Raw genomic sequence first — 25,237 nt, 5'->3', positions numbered from 1 at the left:
CAGAGAATAAAAAGAATGTTGGGTTTGGAGTCAGAGGACTTGAGATTGAATCTTGTCTTTACTTCTTACAAGTTTTGTTACTTGCAGAGTCCTTTAACTTCTCTAAACCGCAGTGTCTTTATCTTTTAAAAAGAAAATATTGGGCTAGATTGATTCTCTGCCCACTCTATATTCAGTATTCAATTCTTAGTTTTTGGAAATTTAAGATGGCTTATTAAGGTGATGTTTATTCTTGTTAGGTAGAAGAGGAATGGGAGAGTGGCAAAAGATTTGCCCTATCCCTTCACATGTTTGAAATTGAAGAAATGTAGGGAGCTCATTGATCTGTCCCCACTAATATTTGGTATAATTCTGAAAATACTAGCAATAGCAATAAAACAAGAGAAAAGAATTAAACGCATATAGATAAATAAGGGAGAGAGAAAACTATCCCTGTTTCTGGATGATATGATGGCTTGCTTGGAAAACTCCAGGAAATTAGCAAAGATACTAATTGAAACAGTTAATAACTTCAGTAAAGTTATAAGCTACAAAATAAAATTTCAAGAATCAACAGTATTTCTATATAATAACAAATCTAAGAAGCAGTAGTAGAAAGGAAAATTCTACTCTAAATAACTCTAAATACTCTAAATAAAATGCAAAATGCTTCTGAGGATCTACCACCTAAAGCACACAAAAACTTACATAAATTCAACTGTAATTTCTTGAAATGAAGAACGTCTTAATTAGAGGAATATTCAGGTCTCATGGCTGGACCATGCTAATTTAAGAAAAATGACAGTACTACCAAAATTAACTTATTTGTTTAATGCTATACCAATTAGATTACCAAGAGCATACTTTATAGAGCTTGATAAAATAATTACAGAATTCATTTGGAAAACAAAAGAAAAGAGAAATAATGAAAAGAAATAAGGATAAAGTGTGAATAGCACTTCTAAATCCCCAACCTAATGTAAAACATCAGTCATTAAAACCATCTGGCATTAAAGAACAGACAGATCAATGAAAGAAACTAGAGAAGGAAAATTCAGGAATAACAGGATCCAATACTCTAGAGTTTGATAAAGTGGAAAACATAAGTTACCTAAAGAAACATTTGATTAAAAAAAACCAACATTACCGGGAAAACTGAAAACAGTCTGTCAGCAGTTAAGTTTAGATCAGTACCTCATATTCCACAATGCATTCTAAATGGATACATGACCTTGATATAAAAGATCATACTATAAAAGAAATTAGATATACCTTTCACAGCCATGGGTAAAAGATATATTCTTAAGTAATGTAAAAGATAAAATAAAATGACTGAGTACTTGAAACTGTAAAGCTTCTACATAGATAATCTAAAATAAGAAGGGAAGTGGTTGAATGGGAAAAAGTCTTTGTATCGTATTTCTCTGATAAGGGTTTGGCATCTAAGATATATAAACAATAAATAGATATCACTAATAGCCATTCCCCAACAGATAAATGGTCAAAGAATATGAACAAACAATTCTAAAGAGAAGTCTGCAAAACTTTTACAACCACATGAAAAAATGTTCCAAGTCACTAAAAATACGAAAAATGCAAATCTAAACAACTTTGAGATTTCACTTCCTATCTGCAAATTGACCAAAAAATGCCACAAAATGGCAATACAAAATATTGGAGTTATGGAAAATCTACACACTAATACATTGTTGGTGGTGCTGTGAAATAGTACAGCCATGTTGGAAAGCAATTTAGAATTAAGCAAATAAGGTGAATAAAATATCTTTACTCTTTGAACCAAAGACTCCATTTTACTGGGCTTATGCCCCAAAGAAGCCATTGATAAAAATGAACAAACAAAAAAACTGATCTAGTCCCAGATAATTACAGATTACTAGCTAAGAACTAAAAACAAAAAAGATGCTTATTAATTGGGAGAATAATTGAATAAATTATGGTATATAAATTTAATGAAATATCACAATGCTGTAAGAAATTATGTTATGTGATGAATATAGAGAAGCAAAATTTATAACTGCTGCAAAATGAAATAGAACTGATATGTGCAGTAACTACGACAATTCAAATGAAAAGAACATTTTTAAAAATGCAACAAAATTATAAAGATTGAATTGGATGCCGATGAAGAGATATGAGAAAACAATTTTAATTTATTCCTTTGTAGAGTGGGAGCCGTTCAAGGTCCATAGGTCACATATTGCACGTTTTCAAATTTTCTCAATGTTATCAATTTTCTTCTCTTAAAAAAATATACTGTTTGTCATATGGGATACTTCTCAGAGAAGGAGTGGGGGAGGGGAGAAGTAGCAAAAGAATGCACATGTAAGAAACAGAAAATATAAATTAAAAAAGTTAAAAATCTATCCCTGGGTAATTTTGGTAGCCCTTACTCTAGACACAACTAGTGACACTTGAAATTGTTACAGAAGAATTATTTGAAGGAAGTGTGGTTGTTTACCTTGAAGAAGAGAAAACCCAGAGGGGAACATAATTGACTCTCCAAAGCAAAACCCTGAGGACCTCTCCTTCTATAAATTTGTGACTTCTTGGAAAGCAGAGTATCTTGCTTTTGTATCTGTATCTCCAATGCTTAGCATAGTGTTTCGCAAGTAGAAAGTGCTTACAAAATAGTTTCATTAATTCATTAGTTCATCCATTCATGAAACCATCAGCTAGCATTTGAAAGGTAGAATAGGCATTAAGCTTTTTCTCATTAATTCCTTAAGGCAGAAGTAGATGTAACAGGAGGAAGTTGAAGAAGAATAGATTTTAACTTGACAGAAAAAAATTGAAAAGTTAGAAAATTAAAAAAATTAGAACCACCCAAAAGTGGAATGGAATTTTGTAATTTACTGTTTTATGGCCTTATGCAAGTTACTTAATCCCTGGGCCTTAATTTTATCATCTGTAAAATGAAGCTGTTGGTTTAAATGATCTAATTGATCCTTGTTCTGGACTTCTGTTGTTATATGTTATTTCTTATATGTTAACTTGATATTTCTTACATGGCCCTTGGCATTTTCTGCTTTGTATTTTTTTGTGTTTTGAATAAACGTTTGATTTCATTGGGATGGGGAATTTGTTGTCAGGAAATTCCCTCTATCCATATAGACCAGCACTAGTTTATATTTTAGCTGTCTGGAGCATTGAAAAGTTAAAGTATTTGTTAGGATCAAACAACCAGTATGTATCCGAAGCATTACTTGAACCCAGATGTTTCTTACTAAAGGTCTGTCCATGCCATGTGATCTTTTTCTATTTTGTGTTATATTATGCTCTTTCTGAGAACACCTGCTCGACTCAGCATTTAAAGATTCGTTGATTAGGTACTTGGATTGGGGGAGAGAAGAGGGATCACACAGCTACTCTCCTAGGTTCCAGGGCACCCTGTTCTCTCAAATCTGTAGCTCATAAGCCCTGACAAGCGAGAAAGCTTCCCTTTAACAGTCAGTCAGTAGACACATTTTACTCAAATGATTTTTAACAGTTTGCCAGAACTGGCATAGTAATACTAGGTTCACATTGGCAGTCACCCCGGGAGACTACTTCACTGACTCACAAAAATTTTCAGAGTTGGAAGGAGCCTCAGTGGCCTTGTGGCTCAATTTTTAAAATTTTACTCTATCTTATTTTATTTTTGTGATAATTCCCACGTATTGCTCTTAATTTTGCCCTCAGGGCCCAAGAAAAAAACAAGTCTAATCTTCCTCCTGAAAATCTTTTACCTATTTAGAGAAAGCTATTGCTATCTCCCTTCAGTCTTTTCTTTACCAGACCAGACTTTATCAGATGGCTGTCTTCAAGGCCTTCTTCATGATCCACTTTGCCCTTTTCCGCTGCTCTTCATCATCAATTAATATCTTTATAAAGAATTGGTGCTTAGAATGGAACACAGGACTGTAAGTATGGAAGGACCAGGACAGAATCCAGTGGGACTCTGTCCTTTTTGGGAATTCTCTCTCGACGCAGTCTGAGATTCCCTTGTTTCTTGGCTGCCATAGCCTCCGTTGCCTCCTTGTCTAGCTCGAGACTCTCCTGACTACCAGTCTTATGTTGCCAGCTGCCTCCTAGACATTTCAGATGGCCTATAACCCCCTCCCAAACAGTTCAATTTCCTTCCCCAAGCCTGTTTCTCCCTTTTGCAAGCTCAGAATCATCCTCAACTTTTATTTCTTCCTCACTAGATCCCGTTGGCTTCCAAGTTTTGTTGATTGTGTCTTCCGCAGCATGTCTCCCCTCCCCTCCCCCTCACACAGCCTCCCTGCTTCAGACCCTCTTTATCTCTTATTGAACTATTGCAGCAACTTTCTAATTGGTTTTCCTGCTTCAAGTTTCTCCCCCCCCCCCTTTTTTTTCTAATCCATTTACCATATAGTTGCCAAAATGACAACATTCGGGCATAAGCATTGTTATTAAGTATTTAGCCAAACACTGGGGGACAACAAGTAACTGGAAAGTTGCTCATTAGAAATTTACATTCGAATGGTCTGACCTTCCAACTCCTCTGAGAAACTCCCATGGTCCCTATTACCTTTTAGATCAAATATAAGTTGACTTTCTAAGTTGACATTCAAAGCCTGTCAGAAGCCAGTCTAAATACATCTTTCCATCATTAATTTATATGACTTTTCTTCACATACAATATGGTCCAGTTAAACTGACTTTACTGTGCCTGACACCTCCTTACCGTTGTAGTGATTATATTCTGTCTCTCTAGCTTCCTTTAAGGCTTAACTCAAGTGCTGTCTTCCACATAATCTTCCCTCCCTCCCCCAATTAATCTTGTGTCTATTTTATACCGCTGTATGTGTATGTTGTCTCTGCTGGACCGTAAGCTTCTAGACAGCAACTGTCTTATTTCTGTCTAGCATAATGCCTAGCATTTAGTAAATGCTTATCTGCACTACAATTCTTCTGCAGAGGTCTGTACTTTTGGGGCAAATAGGAACTTTGTTTTAATTATCATTGTATCTGCTGCAATACCTATGCAACACACATATAGAAATACACATATATGGATATATGCATATTTATATGTAAACAAATATATAAATATACAATTGCCTTTAAAAATAATATCCATAAATCATGCTGATAGTTTCATGAATGTGATTGTATGAAGTTTATCTTGTCCTTTTATATGTGTGTGCAAATATATAGGTTTAATATATATTGTCCATCTATAGTAGTATATCCCATATATTGCCTGCATGTGAATATATAGTTACGATATATGTATATATTATCCCAGTAGTTTATCCCAAATATCTCCTGTATATGTAATATACATTATATCCCACATATTCCCAAACATCCCATATGTTTATACATATATATGTATATATGCACATATATAAATACACACTTCTGAGTGGATATAATGAATTCCAGTCATACGGCTTTATAAGCATACTTTATGATGACTGCTTAAAGAGATAGTTTTATCTCTCCAGGAACAAGCACAGAATCTTGCAAATAGTTGATGTTTAATATGTTTGTATTAAAAATTAGTGAATGATATCTTTGTACCAGGGGAACTAACTTGAAGAAGCCTGAATAATATAATGCCTCCAGGTGGTGCTAGATAGTAAACATTTTATATAAATTATCTTCAAATTTGACTCTTAGTTTCCCTTCAGCCACCAGATGGCAGTGTAATATTAGTTTGTTTCCTAACCTGACAAAAGGAGGGAAGTTTAATCATTTTATCCCACTGTTTCCCTGACTAATTTGACTCGTCAATCAGTCAGTCAACAAACATTTATTAAGTGTCTGCCTTGTGCTAGGTTATGGAACAGGACTGGTTTTGGAATATTGCTAAATTCCATCATGATGCTCTAAGGTTGTAGACTACTCCTTGATTAAAGAGAGGTTATAGACAATTTGGAGTAAAGTGGAGAAAATTAAGATTGTTTTCATACTGAAAAATTGCTGTGCAGAATAACTTAGTTTGTCACATATCATGTTTAATATTATAATAGAATTATTGCTTGTCTTATGGAGTATTAGAAATCTATAGAATAAAGGTTAGGGAATTTTATCACTGATTCTGGCTTTCTCATTTTGTTATTACATCTATCCACATTATATTTCATCTTATTGTAATTGATCCATTATTCTATCCTGACAAGATCTCTTTGCATATTGATGTTGTTGTTTGACATTAAGTATCTCTCCCAGTTTTGTACCATCTGCATGGAAACCATACTAGTCTTTCCTTTATCCAAGCCATTGATAAGAATGACAAACAACACAGGTCCATGAAGTAAGTGCCTGGAGGACTACACTTAAGACCATTTTCCAAGTTGTCATTAACCTATCAATGATGCTTTGAGTTTGGTCAGCTAATCAGCCTTGAATTCACCCAACTATACAAAAATGGTGTAGATACCTCTTCATTTTTCCTAGAAATACATTGAGAGTTTTATCTTTATCAAGTATAGACTTAAGAAAAAAAATCAATGAGTTCAGGGTGGGAAAGTTGAGGCTCAATGATAGTTTATATAGAAAATATATGGGGATTTCAGTGGCCTTGAAATTCACTAGTAAGACTTTAGTCTGCATGAATAGAAACAGTGGTGCTATTTCAAGAACTATCATATGGAAAAGAGTTTTAGACTTGTTCTTCTATTTGTCCCCATTTTGAAGATATAGAAACTAATATCAAACTGTGCATACCCTTTGATCCAGCAGTGTTACTACTGGGCTTATACCCCAAAGAGATACTAAAGAAAGGGACCTGTATATGCCAAAATGTTTGTGGCAGTCCTGTTTGTAGTGGCTAGAAGCTGGAAAATGAATGGATGCCCATCAATTGGAGAATGGTCGAGTAAATTGTGGTATATGAATGTTATGGAATATTATTGTTCTGTAAGAAATGACCAGCAGGATGAATACAGAGAGGCTTGGAGAGACTTACATGAACTGATGCCAAGTGAAATGAGCAGAACCAGGAGATCATTATATACCTCAACAATGATACTGTTTGAGGATGTATTCTGATGGAAGTGGACCTCTTCGATAAGGAGAGCTAATTCAGTTTCAATTGATCAAGGATGGACAGAATGAGCTACACCCAAAGAAAGAACACTGGGAAATGATCTTAAACTATTTGCATTTTTGCTTTTCTTCCCGGGTTATTTATACCTTCTGAATTCAATTCTCCCTGTGCAACAAGTAAACTGTTCGGTTCTGCACACATATATTGTATCTAGGATATACTGTAACTTATTTAACATGTATAGAACTTGCCATCTGGGGGAGAGGGTGGAGGGAGGGAGGGGAAAAATTGGAACAGAAGTGAATGCAAGGGATAATGTTGTAAAAAATTACCCTGGCATGGGTTCTGTCAATAAAAAGTTATTAAAAAAAAGATATAGAAACTGAGACCCAGTGAAGTCATTTGGTCAAATAATAAGGAACAAGGTTGGAATTTGAACCCTTGTTCTCTAACTCTAAAACTGTTCTTTCTGTAATACTGTGCTGTACATGATCAATTTTTAAAGAACAGAATAACTTTTTGTCTGTTTGTTCTATACTTGTTATAGGATTTTTCTTAAAGAAACAGATATTATTTAGAGCTGCAGAATATAGGCTCTTAACTCCTTCCTTACCTTTCCTGGAGCAGATTAAATTACTGGATGTTCTCCTTTGATAGTACTTTTGAAAATCTGTCTGATTGCCTAAATGAAACCTCTGCCTGCCTCAGCCAGCCTCCTTTGATCTCACTTGAATGAATACCATTCGCTTAATCATTTGGCACTTAATGACAGTTTTGGTATTATACTGTTATTTGATACTAATACTACTAATAATACTAATACTTTACATTTCTAATAACTTTATAATTTTCAAAGAGCTATTACATATACTATTCATGTGATCCTCATAACAACATTTCTGAAGTAGAAAGGGATTGTATTATTATGCTCCCCATTTTAACCTAAGGAAATAAGCTCAAAGAGGTTAAGTATTTATGGACCAGAATCAGGACTAGATTCAAGGTAATTTAACTGCCAGTTGAGTGCTCTTTCCTCCAAACTATGCTACTTCTTGTGTGGTAGTGATAGTGGTTTGCATTTTTATTCAGTTTAAAGTGGAAATAATTATTAATTTGAATATACAAGACACAAAATGAAAATGGATTTACATTTTATTAGAGAAGGGATTCAACATGTACACAGATAAATATAAAGTACTTTGGATAGACAGATCGAGTTAATAACTGGGGGTTTATCTGTTAACAACTGGGGGTAGAGCAGGGATCAGGGGAGGCTTAATAAAGGACCTTTGAGCTGAGCCTTAAAGAAAGAGAAGGATTTTGAGAGATGGAGATGGGAGGAAGTGCACCCTAGTCACAGAGAATGGGCTGGTGCAAATTCAGAAGCAGAAGAGGGAATGTCCCTTTTGAGGAAGAGCTGTATTATCAGTTATCCTCATATCAGACCTTAGCTCAGGTTTGATTTTAAGAAGAACTAAAACACTTGAAAGTCATTGAACAATTAACCCAATGAAAAGGAGACCTTACCACCTACAAGATACCCTGGCACTTGGCTCCCACTTTGGTAGTGTCCCTGCCTTCTTCCTCCCTGTCCCCCTCCCCCCCCCAGTTCCCTCCTGGTGAGCAGATCCTCAGGACAGAGTCTTAGATGCCTTGAGAAGACTTTGCATGCCTTTAAAGGAAGCTCCTTTGGGAAGCTAGGTCTAGGACAACTTGGTCTTCTTTTGGAGAGGAGCCTGCGTCTACCTCATGCTGGAGTTGGGGGCACAGAAACTGTATCAAGAAAAACTTGTGCCCTGGGTCCAGCTTTGAGTGAAAGCTGTAGGGGAGGAGGATTTGTGGGGCTAACATGGTAAAAAGACTTCAAGTCAGGATTTGAACGCAGATTTTTCTTAACTCTCAGTATTCTGTCCAAGGAACTGCAGGCTCAAAGTTGGGTCTTCTTATATTGAATCCTTATTTTATCCTTATGTCTTGTCTCCCTAGCTAGAATTTGACTTTTGTGAGGGCAGAGATTTATCTTACCTTCTCCCCAAAGGTTTAACACAATGGGTTTGTCTAGAGTAGATGTCAATAAATACTTGTTGAATTGAATTGTGATTACTTGTAGCTCATGATGTCAGTGTCAGATCATGAGTTATTCTGCCCTTACCTTGACTACTCTTCTTGCTTTCAAGTATAATTAAAGGATTTTTACCAAAATATGTTGGGTCTTTCCTGATTACTTCAGCCCATTTCTGCTCTCAAGAGTTTGAGGGCAGCCAAATAAAATGACAAATTCAGTTTTTAATTAAGAACATCTTAAGAAAACTAATAATAGGGGAATATATACCCTTTGATAGATGGAGGCAAGCTCTTTGAAGCTTGGGGCTATTTCCACCATTCCTATTCTGGGCATTAGCACAATGCCTGGCACACAGTAAGAACTTAATACATGTTTATTGAATTTAATTGAATTTTCTTGGCAAGGGTCACGATTTTAGAAAAAGCTTGTCTCCATCAGTCATACATGGTTTTGAATCGTTGTACAAAGCCCCTCTCTTAATATATAATTTGATTCTTATTTTTATAATTATGCTGAGGTATTTTATATGTTCCTCAAAGGCAGGTGTGTGTTGATATAGATTATTACCTCCTATATCTGAGACACTTCATATAAATTGGTTTGTATATGCAGGTGCATTTTTATAATGGTACTTAACTCATTTTTACTCTCAGAAGCAGAACAATAGCAACAAAAAGGAGATCATGTTTTAAAAATGTGTGTGTGTGTGTGTGTGTGTGTGTGAGAGAGAGAGAGAGAGAGAAAGAGAGAGAGAGAGAGATAGAGAAAGAAGAGAGACACAGAGAGAGATTTAGAGACGGAGACAAGAGACAAAGGGATTAGTTATGAAATTAGGCATAGTGAATGTTGTAGGAGCAACGTCTAAGATTGAATAAAGAAATTAAGGTTCTTCTGTGAACTGGATAAGTGAAGTAGAAGAGAAGACAAGATTAGAAAAGGTAGTATGTCCCCAATGTCTTCCTTTCTCTAAAATGGCCATGAAATAAGTACATTTTATCTAATGTCTTTATTGGGTCTGAGAATAAGCAGTATTAGGCAAAACTGCTTTAGCAGAAGGCAGTTAGTTCCATATGAATAATGTTGTAAATGGATGATGGGCCTAAAAATGTTATAATGAGTCTGGTAATGTCTTGGTTTGTGGTGTATTACAGTGTTATTATTTTATTATGCCTGCTGTGTGAGAGTTCTCCACCTTAGCAAAGCATAGGACTTTGCATGTATTACTGGGGATAATCTGAGGGCCTGACTGGCTAAGTACCGGAAAAGAACCATGTCATTTGACTATAGGGACTCATGAAACAACAATAATAAATTTAAAGATGGCCCATAGTTTTGTACACAGCCTTCTGTTCCTATAGTTACAGTGCTAAAGGGACAAGAAAATTATGCATAGGACCTTAAGAAACACTGGTTTTAGACTGTCTTTAAACAATAACTATAGTTTATATAAATTGAGATCCTTGTCCACTGTCCAATGAGTTACCCTATGACTAAAAGAAACAGAGCATTCTTGATATAAATGAAACCAGAAGACCTAACTAAGGAAGTTTGAGCTAAGTGAATCCTTATGGATCATCTATGGTGAGACAAATAAATGAGTTGGCTTTATTATATTATTATATATTCAAAGATAATAAGAAACATCCTTTTATATGATACCTAGTCAACTTGTGGTCAAGTACTTATAAGCATAAACCAAAAGAGCATCATGAAGGTAATTTCAGCTTGTGTATGTGTCAGCACCTGTACAGAGGATGAAAAAGTGAAGAAATTATATGAAAAATTTTATTTTCCAGAGTTAGTCAACCTGTATTTTAATATTTGATGACTTTATGCAAAGGTAGGATAGGGAAGGATGGTTAAAAAAAAAAAAGATGGAAAATACATCTTAGGAATAAAAATGAAAAGAGGCCAGAGGGTTCTAGACTACTCACAAGCCTCTCATTCATATTATAAATATTTTATTTAACTAAAGAATTAGAAAGGTACTAAACTAAACGAAATTTAGAAAGGTACCATAAAACATCAAAAGAAATGAAACTGATTGTATCTTATAAGTCTGCAAATAACTAGTTACCAATGCAGGAGTCATTTCTGAATTATGTGTCTGCATTGTCAGACCATTAACTTGTTAGAACAAAGGTCAAAATCAACCCAAGATCAGAGACTATGCCCAGAGATTATGCACAATTAAAACAGCTTCAGTCTTATTCAGATTATTGATTTTTGTATAGAATCTCACATCATTTGGATTTTCCCCTCACTATTTCCTTCATCCATGTCACAGATGAAGAAGTTGGCCTTTCTCCTTGCTAAAGTTAGCCCCCTCTATATGTCCTTCATTTTGTTTTCTCCAGCATATTGTTCATATTGGCCACTGGACCCAGGTGCCTCTGGAAGGAGAGTGAAGCAGGTGACTTTGCACAGCTCTCCCTCTACTTAAATCCAATCCGTGACTTGCATGTCACACCGTCTCTTCCCTAATGGCATGGTCCTCTTGGAGGAGGAGGGACAAACAACAGCAACAACCTCCTGAACATGACAGTTGTAGGTTCTGTGGGAAAACAGGCACAATGTTGCTTGTTGATGGGGTTAAGAATTGACATAGCCATTCTTTGAAACAGTTTGGAACCATGTCCCAAGCGTGTAGTCCAAAGAGTTATCAGAGAAGAAAAGGACTCATAACAGGACATGTAAATGGATGAATGAATATGAAATAACTGGAAGAGGGAGAGTCCACCAACAGGTGAACACCATCTAAATTCCTTTCTCTTATATTGAAGGGCTTTCACAATTTGGTGCCAGTATACCTTTTCAGCCTTTCTTCCCATACCTCCCCTTTACACACCCTACACTTCTGCCAGCCTAAATTATATTCTGCCCTAAGCATCCTTTCCTCCCCCTCTGCCTAGATTGTTCTTTCCAGCTGCAATTTCTAAGCTCCTGCATTGGCTCTTCAATTCCCTTTTTAGCTTGTAGTTCCAGTTTAGAAGTCACCTCCATAAAGTCTTCCCTGATTCTCCCCTCCTGTGTTTCAACCAAAAGTAATCTGAACTCCCTTTGCTTGTGCTTTGTCACTTTCTGCTTTGTTGAGAACTGGTCTTGTCTTCTCTACTGTTCTCTGTTGAGGGCATGAACTCCCTTATTATTTGTATTTAGCTTTGCTCACAATAAGTGTACAAATACCGAAGTGAATAAGTGAGTGAATGGCCCAAAGTGGTTTTTTAACGAGAGCTTACTCGTAGCTTTGTGATGAATGTTGTACAAAAAGAACATGCAATTTTTATCTGGGAGACAGTCTTTAGGCCCGCCTTTCCCTCTAGAGCCATACACCTTCCTGCTGCAATCACTTCACCAGGCTCAATCAGGAAGTCAGGAAGAGCAAAGGCATCGTCAGACCTGATTTTTAATGGGAAACTTGGGAGCATTTTAGTCCCTGTTACTTTCTCTTCATGATCTTATTAGTTTTTAAGCTTATTTAATGATCCTTCCTCTATGCAGATGACTCCTAAAGATCCATATTCAACCTTTATCTTTCTCCTGAATTGTAATCCCTTGTCATTAACTGTCTGTTGGATATTCACCTGGATATCCTGTCAGGATCTTAAACCCATCATGTCTCAAACAGAACCTTTTCTCTTTCCTGTTAAACTCACTTTTCTTCTAAATTTCCCTTCTTCTGATGAGTTTATTGCCATATTTCTAATCAAACAGGTTCAAAAGTTAGGAGTTGTACATTTATATGTAATCAATTGCCAAGAATTAATGTTCCAACTTACAGCACTCATAGAACTGTCAGCATAGCTTAGACCTGTAACACATTTCAGCTGAACTATTGCAGTAGTTTCTTAATTGGCCTCCTGGTCTCTAGCTTCTCCCCTCACCAATCCATCTTTTCCACAATGACCAAAATGGATATTCTTAAAGCATGGCTCTAGTCATTTCTCTCTCGTTTTAAGAGCTTCAGTAGTTTCCTCTTGCCTATGAGGTAAAACAAAAATTCTTGACATTTTAAACCCTTCAAAATCTAGCTTCAAACTACCTTTACCTTTTATTGTGCTTTAATCACTCAAGAAGCATCTATTAAATCCTTATAGTTCTAGGTAGCTGCAGCAAGGTGACACGATGGTAGAGCTCCAGGCCTGGACTCAGGAAGACTCATTTTCATGAGTTTTCATCCAGCCTTAGACATATACTAGTTGTGTGAGTCTAGGTAGGTCATTTAACCCTGTTGACCTCAATTCCTCATGTGCAAAATGAGCTGGAGAAGGAAATGGCAAACCACTTTAGTCTTTGCCAGGACAGCCCCAAATGGTTATAGAGAGTTGGACAGGACCAAAATTAAATGAACATATTCTAGGGACTGTGCTAAGTGCTGGGAATACAAAGACAAAGATGAAACAATCTCTGACTTCAAAACGTTTACAGCTATCAGAAGAGACAACATGGACATGAATATCAATATAAAAATCTACATATCTTAAGGACAAGATAATTTGGGGACAGTGAAGACACTTGTAACTGGGAGATCATGTCAGCTCTAGCCTATGAGTTTGTGAATGAATTTAGGTTTTCAGCTGTCAAACATCATGGAAGGTATTCTATAAGAGCATTAGTCATTGGTTAGGTAACTTGGAGAACACATAGTAAGTAATTCTTATCAGAAATGAAGTAGGGGGAAGCAGAGTGATCCAAGTTAAAGAGTACAGCAGGCAGAAAAGAGAAATTTGAGCTGGAACATTTGGAAAGAAAGTGATGACTGTTTTTGATAAAAGTAATTAACCTGCCTTTGAAGACAAGCAGGCATTTGTGTGCCTTGTTTTCCCTTTAGGATGAGAGGAGTTTGACTTTGGGTTTCCTAAATTCTTCTTTTACATTTTCAAGATAATGAATTATGGAAATTTTACTGAGAAGACTAAAGAAATGTAGGAACTAGAGGTTACATGCATGTATCTGAGATGGTTTGAGATTCAAATTTTTGTTCAGTTCTTAACTTTCTTAACTTTCTGTGACATTTGTAAAGCTCCTGAAAACCAGCCTATGAAGAGAACCATTATGCTTGGGGTGATACAGCTCTAGCTGGCTATTTGTCATGCCTTCAGGAGTTTGGGTGCTTCCTCCCCTGGTAGGCTTTGCAGACTCTCGATGCCATCTTCAGTAACTCTTGGCAGGGCTTTCCTCTCACTATTTCACAGAAGAGTGCTCAGTTTATTTCCTTTTGTTCTTCTTGAGTCGTGGGTCTCTGATGAAATTGAAATCCTAAGTCCAATCAGAAAAACTAAAAAACATTTTTGTCTTTTGCTTTCAGAGTTCAAAGTTTGGACTTGGTTTGCTTCCTACTCCACAGCGTACCTCTACTCGGAGATCATTTGGAAGATCCAAGAGATTTAGTATTACTCGTTCACTTGATGACCTTGAGGTAATTTAATTTTATGTGTGTGTGTATATATGTGTGTGTGTGTGTGTGTGTGTGCATGCATGTGTGTGTGTGTCTATATATGTATACACATACCCACAGTTTCCTACATGCATAATTTAATTGAATTTTCATTTTCTTCAGTTAATGAAAATTCACTGTTTTTCTCTTTCCCCTCACAACCCCATTGAAAAAGAAACAAAAACATGTTACAAATATGCATAGTCAGCCATAACAATTTCTTAAATGGTTATATCCAAAAAACTTTCCTGTTTCAGTTGTTACCTAGAGTCCACCACCTTTCTGTCAGGAAAAAGGGATTCATATCTTTAAAACATTAACATTATAAGAATCATAGAATCACAATCCCATTATCTCAGAATTGGAAGGAAATTGAGATTCTGTCTTGTCTAACTTGTACCCATTCTAGAATCTTCTCTGACCTACCTGATAAATGTCTTCAGGACAGAAGAGCCTTCCATTTTGGGGTAGATCACATTGTTAAAAAAATTTTTTTTTTTTTGCATTCTAGAGCTGGGCACAAGCTAAAAAATCTTCCAATTACACATCATGATGCAGTGTCTTTTATTCTTGCTGGTGCTAAAGACAGATTTCCACTCATTTTTCTTAGCTTTGCTCTCTGGAATGAGGAACAGGTCTTCCATTTGATTGATGGTGCTTCACATACATTAAGACAAATCTCATATTCTCACTGTTTTCCTTTTTCCAGGAAAGACATCTCTATTTCCTTTAATCCTTTGTTGTTCTCTCCTTTGCCTACTTTCTAGATTACCAGTGTTGTGTTCCTAGTAGAAAACAGTACTCATGGACAGAACATGACAGAGGACAGTGGGACTTCCTTCCCCCAAACACTATGCTTCTCTTAATATAGTTTAAGAGCTTGTGACTATTGCCTCCCAGATCTGCCTTTCTATCAGCTTCCCCTTCCTTTCTCATATCTTCCTCCCCTCCTACTTCTCTATAAGATAAGGCATATTTCTTTTCTTTCTCTCTCTCTCTCTCTTTTTTTTTTTTTTTTTTTTTGCTGAGGCACTTGGGGTCAAGTGACTTGCCCAGGATCACACAGCTAGGAAGCATTAAGTGTCTGAGGTCAGATTTGAACTCAGGTCCTCCTCACTTCAGGGCTGGTGCTCTATCCATTGTACCAACTAGCTGATGTGGATAAGACATATTTCTATACCCAACTGAGTGTGTATGTTATTCCTCCTTTGAGCTAATTCTAATGAGATTAAGGCTCAAGTGTTGCCTCTCCCTTCAGTGTAAAAGCTCTTTTATGTGAGATAATTTACCACATTCTTCATCTCTTTTTCTCCCTTCTGCCAGTGTGTTCCTCTTTATCACCCTTTAATTTAATTTTTTTTAGATTTTATTATCCCATAGTTCATGCCCACCCGTTGTTTATGTATACTCCTGCTAGATTCCCTAATAATGATGTTCTTTGGGTTTACATGTATCATCTTCCCATGTAGGAATAGAAACAATTTAACATTATTGGATCTCTTATGATTTCTCTTTTCTCTTTTCCTTTTTATGCTTCTCTTGAATCTTGTATTTGAAAATCAGATATTTTATTTCAATTCTGGCATTTTAATCAGGAATGCTTGAGAATCATCTATTTCATTGAATAGCCATTTTTTCCCTTGAAGGATTATGCTCACTTTTGTTGGGTAGGTGATTCTTTGTTGTCATAAATCTTTGTCTTCTGGAAGGTCATATTCCAAGTCCTTTGATCCTTTAATGTAGAAAGTGCTAATCTTGTGCTATTCTTTTTTTTAATTATGGCTGTTTATTTACAAGATATAAGCAGGTAATTTTTCAGCATTGACCTTTACAAAACCTTTTGTTCCAGTTTTTCCACTCCTTACCCCCACCCCTTCTCCCAAATGGCATGTAGACCCATACATATTGTATATGTTAAATACAATATATGTATACATATTCATACAGTTATTTTGCTATATAATCTTGTGCTATCCTTACTGTGGCTGGCCATAATACCTGAATGGTTTCTTCCTGGCTGCTTGCAATATTTTCTTCTTGCGTTAAGAGCTCTTCTTAAATTTTTTTTAGGGGGTAGGGGGGCTGACATTAATTCACATTTTTCTTTGAGGCTTTATATGTAGCTGTTTGACATTGTCTTTTGAGTTTGTGTTTGTTTTTCTCTGTCTCCATAGCAAATTTCTATGTTCAGGTTCTTTTTATTGTTGTTTGCTCATTTCTCTACCTGTTTCTTGACTTTTTACTTTATATTAAATTTGGTCTCTGCTCCCAGGATGGGAGGGATCATTGTTCCAAATTTCAGGGTTTTCTCTGCTGTTATTTTCAGAGCTAGTTCTGAGGCATCCATAAGTTTTCAGTTTTTACAACATGAAGTTTGGTCACTGCCTTCCTGGCTGATGCTCTGCTCTGTGAGTAACCATAAGTATTCTTTTCTATCCTGGGATTGTGCCTAGGGATCCTGCCATCATTAATGCTGCTTCTTTCCCTGGGACTGTGTTCTGGATTCATTTATGGACAATATAACAGATCCTTATCTCAGTGCCAGCAAAGGCTCTCTGTCTTGGGCTGGGAAATTGTTTTACCCCATTCTTTTGTCAGAGCTACTGTTCCAGAATTTATTTTGAGGTATTATTTAGACATTGGAGAGAAATTTGAGAAAGCTCAGGCAAATCTTGTCCTTATTTTGTCATCTTGGGCCCTCCTGACATTTAGGTTTGGTGGTTCTTCTTTTTTTTTTGTATGACTACTTTACCATATTGTGGGTTTATATTATGCTTGTAGTTCATTTAAACCGCTAAATCTTTTAAAATTAATTTCTTTCTATCTGCATGACTTGATTTTATAATCTTGAACTTGATTTTTGAATCCAAGTTTAGAGCATATGTCCAGTAAGAATCTGGTAAATATCATCTGAATTTTGTTCCCTTGAACAGATTAGCTCTTTCCTGTGTACCCACTGTATTTAAGTCACAGAATTGATATTTATCCTCATTAGATTTTATTTTATTAGATTGGTACAATATTTTAATCTCGAAATTTATTTTTTAATACTGACCTTGTCTTTTTGTTATTTGAAAATTTAGTTAACTTGGCCATTAATGTTTTTATTTGATCCACTGAGCCAAATGGAGATCCCTGAGATACTCCACTAAAGATTTCTTTCCAAACTGACATTTAACTATTAATTACTACTCTGTATCTAGGCATTTGATGAGTTGCAAATCTACTTAATAGTACTGTATTCCCTAGCCCACATCTTTTCATTTTTCCAATAAGAATAGCACGAATGATTTACTTATGTAATCCAGGTAAACTTTTTATAGTGTTCTCCAGATGTGTGAGTCAGGAACCTCTATCAGGAAAAGAGATGAGATTAATTTGGAATGATCTGTTCTTAATGAACATAAATTGGCTCTTTGTGATCACTATTATCTTTTTCACCAAACATTCTTATAATAATCAATTTTAAAGTTTTTCCAGAAATTTCTAGTTTTCCTTTCCTTCTGCCTTTCTCCAAATCCATAGTGCCTTTCTCATGCTCCACTGTCTTTCCAAGGTCATGGATAGGGAATCTCAATTGAGAGTTTATTTCATCTAGGTGACCTGATCTTAACAAGAACAGCTCAGTACTTTCTTGCTCTACCTTTATTTATCAATTAGGCATCAAGTCTCTGTTAGCCACATTTGTTCTGTCCTTTCTATTCCAAAGATTGTTATCCTTGGCCTAGAAAACAGAAACAATATAAGAATTCAGCAATTCTGTTTTCTAGAACTCTGTTGTTTGGTGTTACAATATCATATCCCCATAATAAGTGAATTTCTTTTTTCTTTGAACCTTCTCTTTTCACTCAGGATGGCCCCATCTTCAGCCCTTTCTTTTCAGTGTAGTAGTCTTACTTAGTTTTGGCTTCTTCTGAGCATTGACCCTATAGACGTTCTTTTTTTTTTTTTTTAAAGCTATTTTTTATTATGAACTTAACAAATATCAGTGAACACATGCATTTCATCATACAAAGAACAGAGAAAAGGGATTGTTTGGAACTGTGAACTTCTGTTACAAAGACTTTTTTTAAAGTCTATATTAAATTAATATAATAGTAACAAAATTGTCCTGCTTGTCAGTGTCCCCTTCTGAATTTCCTTCTGCTCTTTTCTATATATTCTAAAACATTTCCATTGGCTCTTTTTTCTTTTCTTATTTTTTCATCATTATCACTACTCATCAACTCCTCTCTAGAAAAGCCCTGACCCATAGAAGCCTTCTTGCTAACAAATCAATATAGTTTTGACACTGTTTATAAAAGACCTTATTGCACATTTGTATTCATTCTCTGTTATCCAGCCTTGCTTCTGTCTTCTGTTTGGCTTTTTAAAAATTTAAGTTTGTGGATCTACAGAGATTTCTTCAGACAATTCAATCTTCTCCATTTTTCCTACCTCATCAGAATTATTTTTCTTTGTATCTAGAATTTTACTATTGAGAGCTTTCTCTATCTCATAGGTTGACTTCCTCTGTAAAATTCTAGTTTATGCCATCTTCTTGTCCTTCTGCACCCTTTGAAGTCTCCCAAAATCTATATATGGCATATTTCCGACTATTCTTGATCTTCTATTTCTTTGTTACAAAGTCAAAGATAGAATGTTTCTCCCAAGGTTTGTACCATTTTCATTCTTGCAATCAATTTCTGTTAGACGATTTCTTGGAGAGTTACTAATGAATTTACTGATGACAACGTGGAGTATTTTTTTTAAACAACAAATTTAGGCAGTTTGTGTGTGATTCAGTGAAATCAAATTTGTGTTTAAATGTAAATCTAGCCTCAGAATCATTGTTGGTTAGTAGCATAGTGCAATGATAACTTAGACTCAGAAGACTGAGTTTTAATCCCTGACTCTGCCACTCAATTTCTCTTGATTTAATCATCTGTAAAATGAGGGTTTTGGCTTAGATTAACTCTTAAGTTCCTTTTTAGCTGTAGATCTTAAAATATATGTGCACATACATATGTATGTATACACACATATATATGTATGTTTATATGTATTTCTCTCTCTCTCCATACACACACACACACACACACACACACACACACACACACATCTGTGTCTCAGATTTAGGTTTATTTTCTCTCTGTTTACCTTACATTGTACATGTTGTATCCTCTCACCAGGAGGCAATCTCTCTTAGGCCTTGACAGGAATAAATGCTTAGTAAATATTTGTTGGGTTGAATGGAATATAATAGAGAATGAAATTGAAACTCATGTACAGAGAGAACTGAATTGAAGAAGGTTATGGATTAAGAATCAAATTGGTAACTTGTGTTTTAAAGTCTAATGTGCTGTTCAGTTGTAGTCATCATATTTTAATTGGAACATTTAGTATACCTTAAAATCTTTGGGTATGTCAAGATTGAAATTTTCTACCTTGCTCTTTTTTGTTTCATTTTATTGTGAGAATTATGTGATGAAATGGAAATTTAATGATTTTGTCTTTTAGATAAAAATTCCTGGCTTCAGGTTACAAATAATTCCAAACAAAAAAGAAAGTGGTTGCTGATAATTGAAAAATCAAAACTAATGAACTTTATATTTACAAAATGATAGTTTATATTCTTTATTAAGCTTGTATATACATTTTTCTATTAATTTTAGCAAATTTTTTATTTTTTATTTGTATATAAATGTAATTGGTAGAATATTTAAATGCTAAGCATATAATGCCTTTTCATTTCACAAAGATGAAATTCCAAATTTTTTTTGTGTGTGTAGGAGCAAAATGACAAATGAGAAACTACAAGTCTTTTCTATAGTCAAAATATATGGAGAATACTCTTTGGTTTATAGCTTTGTCTTCTTCTTGGAGTAGTGACTCCAGGCTTTTTTTGTCTTGTAATGTACCCGACTCTGTCTTACCTATTTAGTTAGACTAGGAGAAAGGATAAAGATGAAAAGAAAGTGTACAGTTACAACTTTACTTTTCATTGAATGAAAAAAATTCCCAGAGTTCTTCTTTCTTTTGGCATGGAAATAGGCAACAGATCTTAAGACCTTGGGAGAGAGAAAAGGGGTATAATTCAGGGGCTGAAAGAGGCTGGTGCCCTATAGCTCAATGTTTATTGTCTTTATGCTCAAATAGCTTTTTGGAATTATGGAGAAGAACAGAGGCTGGAGAGCAGCTGAGTGAATAAGTATTAGTGAGTATAGTATCTTTTATGTGTTTTGCACTCATGCAAGTTGGTTATTGTTTAAAACAAGGAAGGACAGCTTTTTATTTAGGGGCTATCTTGAGAATGAAATTATAGTATCTCGGATTTAGAAAGGCTGCCAAAAGACATCTGGTTTAACGTACACCTGAAAATAAATTCCTTCTGCAACATTTCCAATGATAATATATTTGAATGGCCTTTGGCTATAATATATATTATTTTCAAAATTTTAGAAGTAAAATATACAACAGATTTTATAGATATATGTATATATTTGATGGTATAACCAGGAAATGCTATCATCTTTACTTCTTTATCCTTTCCTTTTCTTCTTTCCTATTTTAATTTTTGTTTTAAAACATAAATTATGATTATTTTTTCTTTTTACATTGACTAAATTGTCCTCTCTATACCTTCCTGAAAGCTGTACCATATGTCTTAATTTTAATTTCTTAAAAGTCTAGTTATCTTCCACAAACATAGCCTGCCCTTACCAATCTTCCCCAGATCTCTGAAGTAAATTATCTTTACTCATTTTCACCATCATTTCTCACACAGAGATTTAACTAAATAGGGACTAGATAGTTTATAAAGCAGAGGTAGTTGTTAGTTAGAAGCAGGGATGAGTTTATAAAATATACTCTTTACTTTGCTTTTTAAAAAACTATTATATTTCTGATTGTGTTATGATAGTTTTTAGGATGTATGAAATATACTTTTTTAATATTTTGCACTAGAGTATAGTGCTTTATCTATATTATTTTGAAAATTCCTAATGACTTCTGGTCAGGATGTGAAACCAAGCCAAGCCTGTCTGTTCAGGGTAATCTGAGTTGTTGGATAATCAGCTGGCACATGGTACAGTACATAGGAATAAAAGGCTTGTGAAGGTGATAGGGGATAATCTAATCTTATTCTTAACACTTGGGCAAATGCTTTAACTTTTCTTTATCTTTGTTTCTCCATCTGTATCATGAAATATCAATACTTTACACTTCCAATCCCCATCATATTTTTAGCATGTTTTGCTTCCCAGATTTGATGTGAAATATTTCTTTGTCATCTGCTTTAAATCTGAAATTTTGTGGAGACACAAATAGCTTTCTGTTCTATTTGTTACTAATTTATTTGGCTAGTCTGTCTCTAAGAGAACCTTGTTGAAATTAGGTCTGATTGCACTTCTCTTTGTTATTCTTTGGCAGGCCTCAGATTACAAGGTTATATTAGGGCTCATTTGATTGGAGGCATGTTGTTTTTGCTAGTGTCTGAGTAGCTCCATTTCATGTACCACTTATTATACTTTTTCAACAGTTTTATCCCAAATTGTTTCTTAACTTCAGTTTTCTGACCAAATCTAGATTTGGATTTTTTGGTATTTGAGGAATTCGTTTTGTTCTAACTCAGTTTTATTATTAATGTGTTTTGTTGTTGAGAGAAATGGAGCTACAGGGCTCAGTGAAAGGAAAACTTTTTAGCCTACGTGACTTTGGGAATGTTTAATCTCTTCTCAGTTTTTTACAATATAAAATGAAAAAAAAAAGTCAGCCAAGCATGACTACTAGAATTAATGGAAAAATATGTGGAAAGCATTTAATAATAATAGTTTGCATTTATATAGCTATCACTTACGATATGCTAGGGATGATGCTTAACTCATAACTATTATATCCTTTTAGCATCAAACACACTCTATGTGCTATTATTACCCTGTTTCACAGTTGAAAAAACTGGGGCAAGCAGAACTAAGAGACTTGCCTGGAATCACATGGTGGCAAAATATCTGAATGGATTTGAACTCAGATCTTCTTGACTCCATGCCTAGCTATACTAGAGTCTGAATCTACTGAATCCAGTGTCACAGCATACGCCACCTGTTCAGCCAGTTAATGCATGCAATAGCTGCCCTCTGGGCTACGCACCTCAGTGTGAGCCTGATAAAAAGGATCACTTTAAGTGATTTAATCTACTCCATCGACACCCCTAGCTAGCATTTAGTAAAGGGACTTTTTTTATTGTTTGTAGACTAGAAATGCTAAGAGATCATTATTGCATTTCCACAGCCTACAGACAAGATTGTACCAAAGTGCTAGATAGAAGAAAATCTATCCTATTTTTCTATACCCTTAGAGAAAATGATTTTGAAACATTTTGGTAATTCATGTTAGTACCCAAGCAAGTCATAGAAGTGAGAAAGGTATTACTAATAAGCAATAATAATTATTAACTCATTTGAAATATATTGGGGAAGAAATAATAAAGAATATGAAAAGAATTTAAAAATGTTATTTTTATTGAAGTGGGAAGAGAAGAATGTGAATATTTCATGTGAAAGCACATATTTTAAGATCAGGAAGCAAGAGCTTGGAGAAAGAAGTAGAAATATACATGGTTAACATGTAGAATTAAAGTAAGATTATTAGAGGACATCCATTGTTGAACATCAGAAAGCTAGATGGTGCTGTGGCAGAGAAAAAGGGGAGGGAGGTTCAACAGTCTGAACATTAAGTAGACTTCACCTACCTGGTATGAGTATGAATAAACAAACAAATCCTTGACTTTCAGTGCATACTAAATAAAAACCCCAAACCTCAGCCTGGCAATTTAAAGTCCTCCATTTTGTTATTCTAAACTACTTTCTAGACTTATCTCTGACACTCATGGAGAGCTCATATTGAAATTGTAGGAGTACCAAGACAACCAGAACCACAATGTGGAAGCAAAAATAATTTTTATTTAAGATTATTTTAAAAGAAAAGATTACATGGAGTAGGGAAAAGTGGAGAGTCTCAGGTTTCTAACAGCAGGAAGGAGGTTTGTAAAGTAGCTTCAGGAAACTTTACTGGCTCAATCGAGGAGATTGGGGTCACAATACCTAACTCAAAATAAATACGTGAATAAAAATTATTGATAAGAACCAAGTCCATCACAATGGATCATATTGTTGTTGCTGTGTCCCATGTTCTCTTGGTTCTGCTTGTTTTACTTAGTATCAGTTCATCTAAGTCTCTCCAGGCCTTTCTAAAATCAGCCTGCTCATCATTCCTTACAGAACAATAATATTCCATAATTCATATACCACAATTTACTCAACCATTCTCCAATTGATGGGCATCCATTCATTTTCCAGCTTCTGGCCACTATAAACAGGGCTGCCTCAAACATTTTTGCACATAACAGGTCCCTTTCCCTTCTTGAAGATCTCTTTGGGATATAGACCCAGTAGAAACACTGGTAGGTCAAAGGGTACACACAGTTTGATAACTTTTTGAGCATAGTTCCAAATTGCTCTCTAGAATGGCTGGATCCGTTCACAGTTCCACCAACAATGCATTAATGTCCCAGTTTTCCCACATCCCCTCCAACATATGTCATTAGATTTTCTTATTATCTTAGCCAATCTGGGAAGTGTGAAGTGGTACTCAGAGCTGTTTTATTTTGCATTTCTCTAATCAATAGTGATTTAGAGCATTTTTTCATATGACTATATAGCTTTAATTTCATCATCTGAAAATTATCTTTGCATATCCTTTGATCATTTATCATTTGGGGAATGACTTGTATTCTTATAAATGTGACACAGTTCTTTATATATTTTAGAAATGAGACCATTATAAATCACAAATGTGGGTTTGTCTTGATAGGCAGACTGACCCCCAAATATTTTATTTTGTCTGGTTATTTTAAGTGGAATTTCTCTTTCTATTTCTTCTGATGGGCTTTGTCTATAATATATAGAAATGTTGATGATTTGTGTGGTTTATTTTATATCTTGCAACTTTGCTAAAGCAGTTGTTTCCAGTAGGTTTTTGGATTATTTTTGAGGATTCTCTAAGTATATCATCATATTTTCAAAGAGTGATAATTTTATTTCCTCATTGCCTGTTTTAATTTCTTTAATTTCTTTTTCTTTTCTTATTGTTAAAGCCAACATTTTTAGCACAATGATGAATTATAATGGTGATAATGGGCATCCTGGCATTCTTGTTTCACCCCTGATCTTATTGGGAATATGTCTATCTTCTCTCCATTACAAATAATGCTTGCTGTTGGTTTTAGATAGATATTGTTTATTATTTTAAGAAAAGTTCCCTTTATCCTTATGGTCTCTAGTGTTTTTAATAGGAAGGGTGCTGTATTTTGTCAAAAGCTTTTTCTGTATCTGTTGAGATTGTGATATGATTTTTGTTGGTTTTGTTATTGATATGGTTGATTATAGTAATAATTTTCCTCAGCCCTGTATCCCTGGTATAAATTCCTCTTGGTCATAATGTATTATCCTGCTGATAAGTTGCTGTAATCTCTTTGCTAATATTTTACTTAAAATTTTTGCATCAATATTCATTAAGGAAATTGGTCTGTAATATTCTTTCTCTGTTTTGGCTCTTCTTGGTTTAGATATCAGTACCATATTTGTGTCATGAAAAATTTGGCAGGACTCCTTCTTTACCTATTTTTCCAAATATTTTTCATAGTATTGGAATTAATTGTCCTTTAAATATTTGGTAGAATTCACTTATGAATCCATCT

The 25,237-nt window shown here is 35.0% G+C and overlaps 1 protein-coding gene across 3 annotated transcripts in view; it reads left to right on the top strand.

Annotated features, from left to right (window-relative positions):
- RGS12 (regulator of G protein signaling 12) overlaps window positions 1-25,237 on the top strand; it is a 247,830-nt gene that overhangs the window by 36,186 nt on the left and 186,407 nt on the right. For all 3 annotated transcript variants that reach the window (XM_051964985.1, XM_051964986.1, XM_051964988.1), the window contains exon 3: window positions 14,374-14,484. In XM_051964985.1, the coding sequence (XP_051820945.1) occupies window positions 14,374-14,484 (111 nt within the window). The remainder of the gene's footprint in view (window positions 1-14,373; window positions 14,485-25,237) is intronic.

Source organism: Antechinus flavipes, chromosome 6 (genome assembly GCF_016432865.1).
Source record: "Antechinus flavipes isolate AdamAnt ecotype Samford, QLD, Australia chromosome 6, AdamAnt_v2, whole genome shotgun sequence".
Classification (NCBI taxonomy): domain Eukaryota; kingdom Metazoa; phylum Chordata; class Mammalia; order Dasyuromorphia; family Dasyuridae; genus Antechinus; species Antechinus flavipes.
The sequence above is the reverse complement of the archived record's forward strand: the minus strand, read 5'-3'. Positions and strand labels throughout refer to the sequence as shown.